Raw genomic sequence first — 14,653 nt, 5'->3', positions numbered from 1 at the left:
CAAAAGGCCATTCCTAATAAGAGTGGCTGTTCCTAAACATGGCTTCCTCTGCTGGACAGATCTTGGAAATTCATACTTTTGTGCTTTCTGGCCCATTCCCAATAAAGGGCCTTAAAACAGTTCCAGCCTCCATGTAAAAAGTTCTGTAACACAAGATTGGGACTGTAGTAGTCTTGACAGCAGAGTCTGGGAACTTGACAAGTGAGCTTCAGTAAATCATTTTCTGTTTCTTTCAAGGGTACACATCTGTTACACAGGACACTGACACAACTCATACTTTTCAGTGATTATGAGAGCAAATATCTATACTAATAAAAGGTTAATATGCTAATTAGACCAGACATCTTCCGGACAACCTTCTGGACATCCTTCTGGACAAAGCCATGGTGGCAGGGCTGAGGCAGAGGCAGTTAGGGTGATCAGGCCAGCAGAGGAGACCAGTTAGGGGAATCAGGCCAGCAGGGGAGAGCAGTTAGGGAGATCAGGCCAGCAGGAAGGTGAGCAGTTAGGAGCCAGTGGTCCCAGATTGTGAGAGGAATATCTGAGGGGTCCTGGATTCGAGAGGGTGCAGGCTGGGCTGAGGGATCCCCCCCCCCTGCACAAATTTTGTGCACCGGGCCTCTAGTTTATTATAATAGTGCAGGACTCTTAAATAGGTGCTTTACATTGAGTGAATGTTAGTTTTACATAACAATATTAAGAGTTAGGTGCAGTTTATAATCTAAATTTTATTTTATGAGAAGAAAAAAATGTATCCATCATTAACATCTTTAAGAGAGAGAGGATTTAAACTCAAACACTCTGAACATAAAATTTTCACTCTGAGTACATATATTGCATTTGTGTGCTCCCTCAAATCCCCCCCCCCCCCAAAATACTCTCTGGACAACCTGCTGTATGTCGAGCAACAAACAGACATACACTCAAACACTTCTCAGTTGTGGTGGTGATTATGGATTGTCCTAAGGTCATCGTTGGCACCTCTTCAAGTTAGTGATAAAGGACGATATGGAGAAATGGGAGGACAGAGATATTATACCAGTATTTCTTAGTTTTTAAGAGGGATTACATGTCTTCTGCTGATAATACAGAAAATGGGTAACTGCGTAAATAAGCTTCTCTTCTAAGCCAAGAATCAACAAACATCCTACAGAAGGGAGACAGCAAGGAAGAGGTCTGAATGGAGCAGTGAGCTCAGGTGCAGGAGATGAGCCCCAGGACAAAGGTCACTACACATAAGTGGGTGAGGGAAGGAGAACATTCAGGAGCTTGGTGGGCACAGAGTCATGGGAGCTGAGCAGTTACAAGGATTGAAATAGGGATAAACAGTCTGGGAAAAGTGACATTTAGAGAACTTGTAGATGAGTGACCCATGGTTTGTGACATTAAAAAATGAGACAGTGCTTGCTTCATAGTCTAGGAAAACCCCAACTCGACAGGGAGCAACAGCCATGGAAAGAGTTAAGACCTTGGGATCAGAGGTGGAAGAGTCCTCAAAGGCATTGTACTCAGATTCATTCTGTAACCCTACGACCCAGTAGCCATTTTCAGGTCTGAATCTGGTGTAAGCATTTGGGTAATTTGCATATCGGTTAAAAACAAACCCAGAGCTTTTTTTTCTATTGAGATTACTTGTTTTGCTGTACACTCCCAGGATCCAGGCAATTTTCCCAGACACATCAACTTCCCAGTAATATTTTCCTGAGGAGAAATTTTGGCTGCCCAAGACATCAAAAGAAGAAAAATCACATGGATATACATTCCCAAACATAAAATAGTTCCCAACTGTCACTTGTCTCCGATCTTCAGAAATGACAATATTTGAAAGAAAGTTGAGTGGATTCAGCATCAAGTTCACTGTAGGAAAAAATACACAGTTGGGTGAATTAAATATGGCATGTGTCTTGTGACATTGTGAGAAAGAATATGGGAAATTGACTTAGAGGAACGTAAGTCAAGGGGTCAATGATGAGTAGATCAGTTAAGAACTGTTGTATGTATACTTGTTTTGATGGAACACATGTAACTAAGATCATGGGACCTAAGAGTAAGCACAGCTTCTGAAAAGGGATCAAAACATGGTATTTTGAAGAACCTGTAACTTCTTACCCCAGTAGCTTTGGGCTTCTGCCAGCTCTGAAATGACAAAAGTTTCAATGATGTTGTTAGAAGCAAAAAAAGGGAACTCTGATACCTGTCCTTTCTCTTGAGTGGGAACAAGGTAGGGGAAGCCTGTGAGGTTGTCAACTGGTGAAGGAGGACAGCTAGCCATTCCCACTTAGATGTGTTCACATCTTCAGCACAGGGTATCAAGGTCTTCTTGTGAAGCCTACCTCATCACTTTTTATCCTCATATAGAAAAGCACCCATTACCCCATGTACTCTGGTACTATAAGAATCCCCCCCCCACACACACACACATCCTTCCTCTGGCTCTCCTCACCTTTAAACACTTGCAGCATCTGAGGCAGATCTGGAAATCGGAATGCACTCTTTAGTTTCTTCGAAACAATTTTTGGCTTCTTCAAGGTCCAGATCTCGCTCCTAGATAAGACAAAAATTGATCCCTCACACTTCTTACCTAGTGTCTCTCCAAGACCACTGTCTCTCTCACCTTTCATTCCATTGATGCCTTACCATTTGAGGGAGGGACAGGTGAGAGCCCTGACACTGCAACCAGAAGGAATGTCTTTGTGTCTACCTTTCTATTTTCTCTCCGTGTGACCTTGGGAAGGACTTCTTCTCATGAAGCTCATGTTCTTCTCTCCCAAATGGAAAAATTAACTCCATACTCTCTACCCCTTAAAGTAATACACTATTAGATGTAATGGTGGTACCTTTAAAAGTTGACTGGTGCCTCTAATAAAACGTATTTCACATATGGAGGAGTCACTGCCATCTCAGTGGTTCCTCCAGGAAGAGACCAGGGATGATGGTGCCCAGGCAGATGCTTAGTGGAGAGGTTCTCTAGAACCTGGCTACTGAGAGCTTTAGGTTAGCAAGTGTGGGGCTTCTGAATTGCAAATCTGAAGTGTTTTCTATGTCCATTATTCCAGTACAGAGGCCGAGTATAACATATAAAGTCACATTCTCTGGGGAATCATTTCAAACATTTGGGAAAGGAGAAGTTAATACATCCAAATTACTAGTGGTCAGAATTTCATGTGCTTGATGCTGCCCAGAGGGTAGGCAACTTTAGACAAAGGAAGCCATTTTTCCTAGCAGTTCCTAACACATGTAAAAAGAAAAGAAATATATTATTGACACCAGGACTAAAGTCACTATTCCCTGAGATTTGAGTCTTATATTAATTAATTAATTAGTTTATTAATTAATTGCAATCTAAATAACATCACCTAGAAAGACCTTGTTTCACTATGGAGAAATGGATATGTAAGGAAAATGTCCTTGTGGAAGATTTGGCCTGTGAGGTAAAGAGGAAAAGATCCTCCCTGTGATAAGACAGGCATCTATTAAGTATAGAAGCAAGAGATTAAGGTTTGACTAAAATGAGTGAAGTCATGGTGTTCTGATACTGTAACCTATTCTTTCTTTCAAATCATTTTTTTATTTTTCAATTACAGTTGACATACAATATTATATTACTTTCAGGTGTTCATCCCAGTGATTTGACATTATAAAACTTACTAAGTAATCATGCCCCAAAATCTCTTACCTATCTGATACCATACATAGTTATTTCACCCATCCATCTGGCAACTGTCAGAATGTTCTCTGTATCTATGAGTCTGTTTCTGTTCTGCTTGTTTATTTTATTTTTTTTTTAAATATATTTTATTGATATTTTACAGAGAGGAAGAGAGAGGGATAGAGAGTTAGAAACATCGATGAGAGAGAGACATCGATCAGCTGCCTCCTGCACGCCCCCTACTGGGGATGTGCCCGCAACCCAGGTACATGCCCTTGACCGGAATCGAACCTGGGACCCTTGAGTCCGCAGGCCGACGCTCTATCCACTGAGCCAAACCGGTTTCGGCAGTGCTTGTTTATTTTTAATTGTTGACAGATATGTTTTTATTAGCGTTTTATTGTTCATATTTTTAATTTTTCTTTTTCTTTCTTCTTCTTAAAGAATACCTTTCAACATTTAATGTAATACTGGTTTGGTGGTGATGAACTACTTTAGCTTTTTCTTGTCTATGAAGCGCTTTAGCTGACCTTCAATTCTTAACGAGAGCTTTGCTGGGTAGAGTAATCTTGGTAGTAGCTCCTTGCTTTTCATCACTCTGAATATTTCATGGCACTCCCTTCTGGCCTGCAAAGTTTCTTTTGAGAAATCAACTGACAATCTTATGGAAGCTCCCTTGTAGGTAACTAACTACTTTTCTCTTGCTGCTTTTGAGATTCTCACTTTTGCCTGGCTGGTCTGGCTCAGTGGTTGAGCATCAACCTAAGAACCAGGAGCTTATGGTTTGATTCCTGGTCCAGGCACATGCCCTGGTTGTGGGCTTGATCCCCGTGTGGGGCGTGCAGGAGGCAGCCAATCAATGATTCTCTCTTACCATTGATGTTTCTATCCCTCTTTTACTCTCCCTTCCTCTCTGAAATCAATAAAAATATATATTTTAAAAAGATTCTTATTTTGTCTTTAACTTTTATATTTTTAAAATTTAAATATATACTTATTGTTGACAGTATTATAGATATCCTTCATTCCCCTCACCCCTTATCCCTCTCTGGCCAGCCTCTACCTCTCCAATGCCTTCATTACACTATTGTCTGTGTCCCTGGCCTATGCATATAAGTATATAAGTTCTTTGGTTTATCTCTTCTTGTCCCCCCACACCCTGAGATATGTCCATCTGTTTCTAGCCTCCATGCCTTGGGTCTTATTCTGTTGGTCAATTCATTTTGTTCATTAGATTCCACAAATAAGGGAGATCATCTGATATTTCTCTTTCTTTTTTTTTTTTTAATATATTTTATTGATTTTTTACAGAGAGGAAGGAAGAGTGATAGTCAGAAACATCAATGAGAGAGAAACATCGATCAGTTGCCTCTTGCACACCTCCTACTGGGGATGTGCCCGCAACCAAGTTACATGCCCTTGACCGGAATCGAACCTGGGACCTTTCAGTTCGCAGGCTGACGCTCTATCCACTGAGCCAAACCGGTTTTGGCATCCTCTTTCTTTTATTGGCTTATTTCACTTAACCTAATAGTCTCTTGGTGGCATTTTAATTATAATGTGTCTTGGTGTAGACCTTTTTGGATCCTTCTTGTTTGGGACTCTTATTTCTAATGCTTCTATTATCCCAAAATCTGTGACCTCCCACCACCCAAATTCTATACCATTACAAAGTTTCACCTGTTATCCACAATTTGAAATAATATAATACCCAAGTTTACCACATCTGGGATTTTTTTAAAATTATGATTGATTCAAGATTACTCTTATAGCTATAATATTGTCATCATACAAAAAAAAAAAAAAAAAAAAAAAAAGGACCATGCTTGGTCTCACACACATACCTTTTTAAGGTGTTAATCATATCCTGGAGAAAAGAGAGAAAAAATAAGTCAAGAGTAAGGTCGCCAGATTTAGAAAATTAAAATGGCTAGTTAAAATGTAATTTTGAATAAATCATAAATATGTTTCAGTATAAGCATGACCTCTAAAATATTTAAGATACCCTTACACCAGCCGTGGGCAAACTACGGCCTGCGGGCCGGATCCGGCCCATTCGGCTGTTCTATCCGGCCCGCGGAGCCGAAAGAGCAGAGGGTTCTCTTGCTCTCCCCTCCGCTCCTTCACCAGCAGCAGTGTTAACATGGCAACGTCCGGAAACACGGCCTCAGCTCCTTCTTCTGAGTGGGCAGATTTATATCTGCCCATTCAGTAGAAGGAACAACCTCTCAATTTTCCAGAGGCTCCTTGTAATGCCCACGGACGCGTCCCCCGACATCACCCTGGGAATGCGTAGACACGTTATCGTGGTGATGTAGGGAGACATGCCCCTGGAGAGCACAGTATCAGAGCATTAGCTAAAAAGGAGACCAACAACACTGTTCCCACTGAAGTTGATGTTTTAAAGACCAAAAACCTTTCAACCCAGTCTACATTGCCATCTACATCTACGTCCCGGGAATAATTTGGAAGTTGCACTAAAGAAAATGTTTAATTTACTGTTTACACATTTTGTTCTTTTCTATTTGTTTTAGTTTTAAATTATTTTATTATATTTAAGTTTAATTTGAAAGGCTTTTGTACCTTTCCTTTGTTAGGCAATTTTATTTTGCCTTTGCCATCTTCAATATAAGGTATGTTATTGTGCTATGATTCCTCCATTTTTTGAAGTTTCAAATTATAATAATTAGTGTTTACATTCTTCTTGTTAAAATGTTTGAAATGAATAAAACTATTGAAATTAAAAAAAAAAGACCGTACCCTTTTATGTAATGATGTTTACTTTGAATTTATATTAGTTCACACAAACACTCCATCCATGCTTTTGTTCCGGCCCTCCGGTCCAGTTTAAGAACCCATTGTGGCCCTCGAGTCAAAAAGTTTGCCCACCCCTGCCTTACACTAAAAAATAATGTGTTATTTATTTGAAATTCAAATTTAGTTACACATCCCTTATTTTGTCTGGCAACCCTCAAAGGAGTGATAAGTCTTCCTACCTTTCAAAGTTTTACTCACCTTTCTCTTCACATCCCTAGTACCCCTTGATCTGGTGTAAATAAATAGATGGTCAGAATATAGTTGGGGGACAAACCGTAGAGATAAGACCCAGACCAAACATCTTAGAGGACTCATGTAAGGATAATAAAATTATCCTTCCAGGATCTGAAGACAGAATATATTTAAAAGGAAGAGAGGAGCCTACTATTTCTTTATACACATTCATGAGAAGACCCCCTTAATTTATTATGATTTTATATATTCCAGTGACAAAGGAAAAACTATTTTTTAGACATAATTCCAAACTCTGGGGAATCAAAGATGACTAATTAATGCTTACATTTCTCAGGATGTATATTTTTCTTTTGCTGTAGGGACAAGCAAACTAGCATTTCAAGCAAATGTTTTTCCCTGTCTTCTTCTACTCACTCTATATACATTCTACACACTACCCTACGGGAATTTCATTAATGTGTAAGTATGATATAAGTCACAGACACCAGCAGCAGAGAATGTCTAAGATAAAATTGACTGTTTCCCAGACATTTACATTCCATTGTCCAGAATAGTATCAATAGATACTTCATCACTGTCTTTAATTAAAAAGTGTATCTTATCCTGGCTGTGCCTCAGTGGCTGAGAATTGACCCATTAACCAAGAGATCATGGTTGAATTCCTGGTCAGGGTACATGCCTGAGGTGCAGGCTCAATCCCAGTAGGGGGCATACAGGAGGGAGCTGGTCAGTGATTCTCTCTCATCATTGATGTTTCTGTCTCTCTCTCTCCCTCTCCCTTTCTCTGAAATCAGTAAAAACATATTTTTTTAAAAAATGTTTCAAAAGTATATCTTACTCTGAATTCCAACATCACATTAAGCCTGTTCAGTCACTATGCTTAGCTTCTTTTAGACATCTACTCTTTCTTATCATAACATTATTTGCTTTATTTATTTGAACAAAAATACACCAATATATTTGGTTTCCCCTATTTAGTCTAAACCCTTTTATACCAACAAAGCCTTGGCTACCAGTTGGCTGTACCTGCTCAAAAGGTTTTACACTCTGTGTTAGGTTTTAGTTGTTATTGTATCTGACAAAACAAACAAACAAAAAAACACAGAGCTAAAACTGCCTTAAATTTTTTTAAAAAGGAAAAACTCAGGTAACAGGCAGAACTTTTGTATTAGCTAGATTTCTAGAAAAAAAATTTCGTCACCAAGGTCTGTTCTTTTTCAAAATTCTCAAAATTCTACCTGCAATTTGGACTTTCTTTTCATTCTCTATATGGCATCAACTTGAACATCCTTGTTTAAGTGATAATCCCAAACATATCACATAGCAGAAAATATAATTTCTCTTTCTAGGCATAACAATAAAATTCTAAGGCATACAAATCATTGCCCTGAATGGGTCAGGTGCATATCTTAAAATAATTACTCCATCTTTGCAATAGATATGCGATTTTAGGAATTAAATATGCTGATTTACCTAGAATTGAGAGACACATAATAACTTATGCTATTGATTTTCTCAACCCTAATCAACTGCATGGATAGATGGTTGAGATGGGTTCCTCAAAAGGTAATTTAAGAGTTGGTTATTTTAAAAAAAGTAATTGAATGATGTTGGGTAGACAAACAACTGTTTCATACAGAAACTGTCTATTTATTAGCAGACTGCCATCTTCTCACTCTATAAAAATCCCAGCAGGCTTTTGATAAAAATTAGCAAGCTATAAAAAAGTTTCATAGAAAATTCTATGGACATAGGATAGTGTTTCTGGCTCAGGTAATTGCAATGGGGTCTGCTCTGTACTTTGTAGCTGGATGAGCAGCAACTCTGGCCTCTACCCACTAGATGGCAGTGCAATTCTAGGATCCCTGGGGCACCCATTTCTTAAAATGGTCTCCTTAGATAACAACTGATTTACTAATGCAATAGAATTGTTTTGAAATTGAATTGAATTGTTTCACTTTTTATCAAACAATTTTGAAGGGGAAGAAATGTTCTATGAAGCCAGAATAATGGAAAACTTAGAGTATAACAAAGGTGCCAAAATAATTCAGTGGAGGAGGGGAGAGTTCTTTTCAATAAATGTCAAACTGAATCTCTACATGGTTTAACAACTCAATATATTTACTACAATTCTTTGAATTGTATTCTTGCAATGAGTAGATTTTTTATGTATTTTATACCTCAAAAGCATGTTTTTTAAAAAGAAATAATGATCCAGCAGATGGAAATTAATTACTTCAGTATTAAAAATGAAGTTAAGAAATTCTTGTCCAGCTATCAAAAAAGAATGCAAGAGGTCAAACAGAGAAATGAAATATCGTGAATTTCCAATATGTTTCATAGTTTAAGATCACAGTCATGAAGTTAATTCCATGAAAAAAAATTAACACTCATAGTAGGTTCAATTTATTTATTGAGGTTCTATATGTTTCCTCCTAATTCTTCCCTAGGTAGTGTGCGCACACGCGCACACACACACACACACACACACACACGCATGCACACGGGCGCACACGCACACACACAGAAGCACACATACATATTCATACATGCTCATCCTTCCCACAGGTGTCATTACATTTGCCACCTCTTAACAATACAATAACAAAATCAAACATAAAGAGAGATATGAATTGTTTGACTAAGCTTAATTAAAAAAAGTCTTACAAATGCTAGATCACAGATAATAGAAGCCTATAAAAATCTTCTTTCAAAATTTTTCATAACCTTTTATAAAATAACTAGAGGCCCAGTGCATGAAATTTGTGCATGGGGGGGTGTTCTCTCAGCCTGGCCTGCAACCTCTCCAATCCAGGACCCGTCAGGGGATGTCTGGCAGTTGGACATCCCTCTCACAATCTGGGACTGCTGGCTCCTAACCGCTCACCTGCCTGCCAGCCTGATTGCCCCTAACTGCTCTCCCCTGCCAGCCTGATCACCCCTAATTGCCTCTGCCTTGGCCCCACCACCATGGCTTTGTCCAGAAGGACGTCCAGAAGGTCATCTGGAAGACATTTGGTCTAATTAGCATATTATCCTTTTATTAGTATAGATAATCATGTGAATTTCCCTTTCCATTTGTACATTGAATTTTCCCAATGATCCATGAATGACAGAGAAGGAACACTGGAGGATTAAACATATCTTTTAGTGAGGAAGAAAATGCAGATACCCAGAGGGGAAGGAAGCTTAATCTCTGTGATTCCCCCAAATCACATATATAGGTGCTCTGGCCCAAGTCCTACCTGCAGCGTGTGTATAGATGATTCACACATATGATGCTGGAGATTTGAGATGAGCTCTCTCATGGACTGCTTCTGCTGGATCACCTGGTCTTTAACCACTGCCAAGTTATCCAGCACATGCACTTCGTCTTCCCTCAGCTTTTGCAGCTCCCTTTGCTCCTCCCTGTCCAGGATGTCTCTCATTTCATCAAACCCTTTTCGAATCCTCTCTGTCTCAGTCTGCATGTGATTCTTTGGGGAAGAGAAGAGAAAGAGGCAGTCAGGGTGTCTAGCTGTGTGCCTACTTTTTATGGGCCTTAGGATCCAAGACAAAAACTATTTTCCTCAGGCACTTAGGAGGTAAAAGAAAATGAGCCATTCCTGGGAAAAGCATTTTTCCAACTATTTTCCCTTGAACTGCTCCCAAAGTAATTTATTCAAGTTTACTTTCTCAAGGCCTACCAGGAAATACAATGTGATACCTGAATGAGACTTGGATTGCAGGCACCTGTCTTGGATAACCATGCCACACTGCATATGAAATTCCTCCACTCATATCTCCAAAACAGGGAATCCTGAGCCTTCCTTAACATTTCTTCTGGAAGTATCAGATCCTCAAACTTGATGACTGAAATGGGACACAGATGCACGAATCACTTTTACATTGGTCCTCTCTATATATTTACCTCCAAATAGTTGCTTTCACTTGGGAGCGTTTACTCTGTAGCTCCCAACTCTTAACAGGAAAGGAATTGAATGAGGACTGAGCACAAGTCTACTGAACTCATTAATTCTGAGGTAACAAGGAGGAAGAAGCCTCGTTGTGATTGGACAAGGTGCTGCTCAGTTTGCTGTCTTAGAGCTGCCTCAGGAATAATGTGTTTTTACCTTCCAGGTAGCTCTCTCTTCATTGATGACAGCTTCCAGCTCCTCAACTTCCAGCTGCTCCTGAGTCAGCCTGTCCAGAGCTGCCTCTAGCTTCTCCTGTGAGAAAGGAAACACCAAAGCCAAGCTATGAGTTTTCTCAGCACCTGGATAGAGGATAAATGGAGAAGAAATCAGGCTCATCTCAGAAGAGACTAGAATTTCAGAACTGCAACTAGCAATTAGAACTGAGAATGCAGAAATCTGAGGAAGTATGTGTGTCCTTTATCCCAGGTGGATGCAAGTTTCCATCTCTGTATCAAGAGTAGTTTGGATTTCTCTTTTCCTAGAGAAAGAACTGATCCTGCAGCAAGCAAAGTCTTTTTGTTCTCAAGAACACTCTTACCAGATCTAACCAACCATGTTCCTAAAAATCCCATCTGTTTATGGGGGCAATCAGAACTTATCTTGGGAAGCAACTCTCACTCATACAACTTCTCTTTGATATTCATATTATTGAAGAAAATGAATGAATGCACAACAATGTCCCTCAGGCCTCAGAAGCTGAGTCAAGGTCTCTCAGGCCTCAGAAGTTGAACCAAGGATATCAAAGAGAATGCAGCACTCAGTTCTATGATGACAAGGGAAAGAAATAGGATTAAGCAGTAAAGATTTCACTTCAGGTAACATTCTGACCAATGTTTCCACACTCTGGGGCCTACCTGACATTCTTTGACCACCTCCTCCACGAGGGCTATTTGGTGACCTTGGTGCTCCTGGACACAAAGGCTGCAAATGGCCTTCCCGTCCTCCTTACAGAAGAGATGGCAATTTTTCCCATGTTGCTCACAGAGATCTCTCCTCTGCTGCTGGTGTGGCCCCATGTCGATTTCCCCAACTTTCTTCAATATGTTGCCCAATTGCTGATTAGGCAGGAGGTTCCAAGGCTTGTATGTGCTCTTGCACACAGGACAGCAGCGTTGCCCTCCGAGGTGGCTCACTGACTCATTGTTTGCAGTGATGCAGGTGTGGCAGAAGCTGTGGCCACAGTCCAGGCTCAGGGATTCTGTCAGGAGCTGCAGGCAGATGCGGCAGGTCACCTCCTCGTTTATGCTCCCCTGTGATGAAAAATCCATTGCTATGCTCCCCTGGCTTCTTCTTGTCCTGACTCCAGAGTCTCTTCTTCCTCAACAGACTCCTGCAAGGCTGGGAATATTGAAGGGAGCAGGATAAGGAAGGCAGGAATAGAAAGGATACTGATTGGGCAGACATTTAGAACAGGACAAAACATTAATATTTAGTAAAGAAAGGAGAGAAAGAGAAGAAGAATAGTCAGTGACAGAATGAAAAGGTCCCTTTGTAATGATTTCAAACATTTTACTCTTATTGTATGACACATGACAAATTTCACCCCATCAAGGCAATGCTTGCTGTTTTCTCTTTTTCTACTGGATAGAGGACAAATTGCGGCCTTTCCTACCAAAAAGCTTTGTGTCACTCATCATTATTCTTTTCTATTCTTTCCTACTCTCAAGCACATCCAGCATGTAATATACATGAACCATGCTTTTACATTGCTCTTCTCTCTGTGTGACTTACTTTATTTGAAGAGTTTTATTGAGTTATATTTGCATCACATGCATTCATTTTAAGAGTACAGTAATTTCTAATAAATTTGTGAAACAGAATAACTATAACCACAATCCAATTCTAGAGCATATCTATTTCTTAAAAACAAACCTAATGCCATTAGAGTCGCCCTTTCTGAACCCGAGCCTCAGGCTACCATTAACCTCACCTGTGTTTTTGTGGAATTACCTTTACTGATCAATTCATAAGAGTAGAATTTTAATATATGGTCATTTGAGTCTGATTTCTTTCACTTTGCATGTGTAATTAAGATTAATCTCTTTAGCCTTTCCCATAAAAAAAATTCTTGATATTAAAAGCACCAAATCCAATGCTAAGAGATTTTGCACTTGCTTGTCTCTAGATGGGATGATCTGCCTGATGTCAGTATGACTTCTTTTTACATTTTATTCTGTCTTCATATCACATGTCCTCTTATCAGCATGGCCTAATCTAACTTATCTATAGCAAAACTGCCAATACTATCATTTCCTGTACATTTGATATATTTTTCTTATTTTAGCTTCCTAATGTATAACATCTTTCTTTAACTGACCACCTCTTCTTTTTATTTATTTTTTATTTATTTATTTTTTAATATATTTTTTTACTAATTTCAGAGAGGAAGGGAGAGGGAGAGAGAGATAGAAACATCAATGATGAGAGAGAATCATTAATTGGCTGCCTTCTGCACATCCCCTATTGGGGATCAAGTCCACAACCTTGGCACGTGCCCTTGACCAGAATAGAACCTATGACTCTTCAGTCTGCAAGCTGGTTCTCTATCCACTGAGTCAAACTAGCTAGGGCTACCTCTTCTTTTTAAAAAGTAATTCATGCATTAGATTGGTCCTTGTTTTGTCTGCTGGTGTCTCCTCAGTATCTATAACAGTGCATCACAGGAACACAGTGTTTGATGAATAAAGAAAACCAGAAGCTCCCTGCTCCCCATCTCTCAATACATGATCATCTGGTAGACATTTTCTTAACAGCTTTCATCTTTATTCCCATTAATTAGCAGTTCTCCAATACCTGAAAAGTGTTTACCTGCTAACACACCTGTGCCTCACAGAGCCTTCTGATGCCCTCACACTCATTCCCTAGACACATCTACAGAAACAGCAGAGACCAGGATAGAAATGACATTTTATCACTAACAATTTTATAACCAGTTATAATGTTGCCATCACTTTAACGTATTTATTTCTTATACAAATATTTTTAAAAATATTTTTGGTGTTAATTCTCACCCTCGGATATTTTCCCTTGATTTTTAGAGAGAGTGGAAGGGAAGGGGAGACAGAGAAAGAGAAGCATCAATGTGAGAGAGTCACACCGATTGGTTTCCTCCTGCACATGCCCCAACCAATGGCAGGGATGGAGTCTGCAACCAATGTATGTGCCCTTGACCAGAATCTAATCTGGGATGCTTCAGTCTGCAGGCCAATGCTCTATCCACTGAGCCAAACTGGCTAGGGCTTATGTAAATATTTTTGACAAATAACAGTACTCTGATCTTAAATTAAGAAGTACAAACAGGTAGTCACAAAATAGTCACAAGAATATAAAAGTACAACATAGGGGAAATAGGAGTATTGTAATATCTATGTATGGTGCAAGTGGAAACTTGAAATATTGGGGGAGAGGGGAACTTTGTAAAGTATATGGTCTAGCTACTATGCTGTAGACCTGAAACTAGCACAACATAATATTGAATGTCAATTATAATTGAAAATTAAAATCAAATAAAAGAAAGAAAAATAAGTTAATAATAATAATACTTTTTTCTTCAATGTGCAAATAAAATAAATGACTTATAGAGGTCAAAGTCATTCTTCTAAAATAGGTAGAATTGTTAGACATATACCACTATATAACAAGGAATGCCAACAAATGCCAATGAGCTATCAGAAAGCAGCAGAGAGGCATGGAACAGATCCTTCCCTCACAGTCCTAAGAGGAACAAACCCTGCCAACATCATTGATGTTATATTTCCAGCTTCTAGAACTGTGAGAATAAATTTAAGACAACTAGTTTGTAGTGCATTTTGTATGGCAGGCTTAGAAAACTAACAAAAGTACTTATTTATTCATTTATTGTATTCTATCACTGAAGAAGCATTATGCCATTGAAACCCGCCCACTAAGAAGACAGAGCCCTAGACAGTTTGGCTCAGTAGATAGAGTGTCGACCTGCAGACTGATGTGTCTCTTTCACATCCATGTTTCTCTTTCTCTGTCCCTTCCTCTCCCTTCTACTCTCTCTACAACTCAA

The 14,653-nt window shown here is 39.3% G+C and overlaps 1 protein-coding gene across 1 annotated transcript; it reads right to left on the bottom strand.

Annotated features, from left to right (window-relative positions):
* Positions 1 to 1,261: 1,261 nt before the first annotated feature.
* LOC308233410 (E3 ubiquitin-protein ligase TRIM22-like) lies at positions 1,262 to 11,885 on the bottom strand (the record flags this gene model as incomplete). The annotated part of the gene is made up of 7 exons (XM_080640341.1): positions 1,262 to 1,857; positions 2,110 to 2,136; positions 2,444 to 2,544; positions 5,494 to 5,516; positions 9,907 to 10,125; positions 10,774 to 10,869; positions 11,472 to 11,885. The coding sequence occupies 7 exons, from the start codon at positions 11,883 to 11,885 to the stop codon at positions 1,262 to 1,264; spliced, it is 1,476 nt and encodes a 491-aa protein (XP_080496467.1).
* Positions 11,886 to 14,653: the final 2,768 nt, after the last annotated feature.

This window comes from Plecotus auritus (assembly GCF_963455305.1).
Source record: "Plecotus auritus genome assembly, chromosome: 9".
Taxonomy (NCBI): domain Eukaryota; kingdom Metazoa; phylum Chordata; class Mammalia; order Chiroptera; family Vespertilionidae; genus Plecotus; species Plecotus auritus.
Note: the sequence above shows the minus strand (reverse complement) of the source record. Positions and strands in the feature narration are given on the sequence as shown.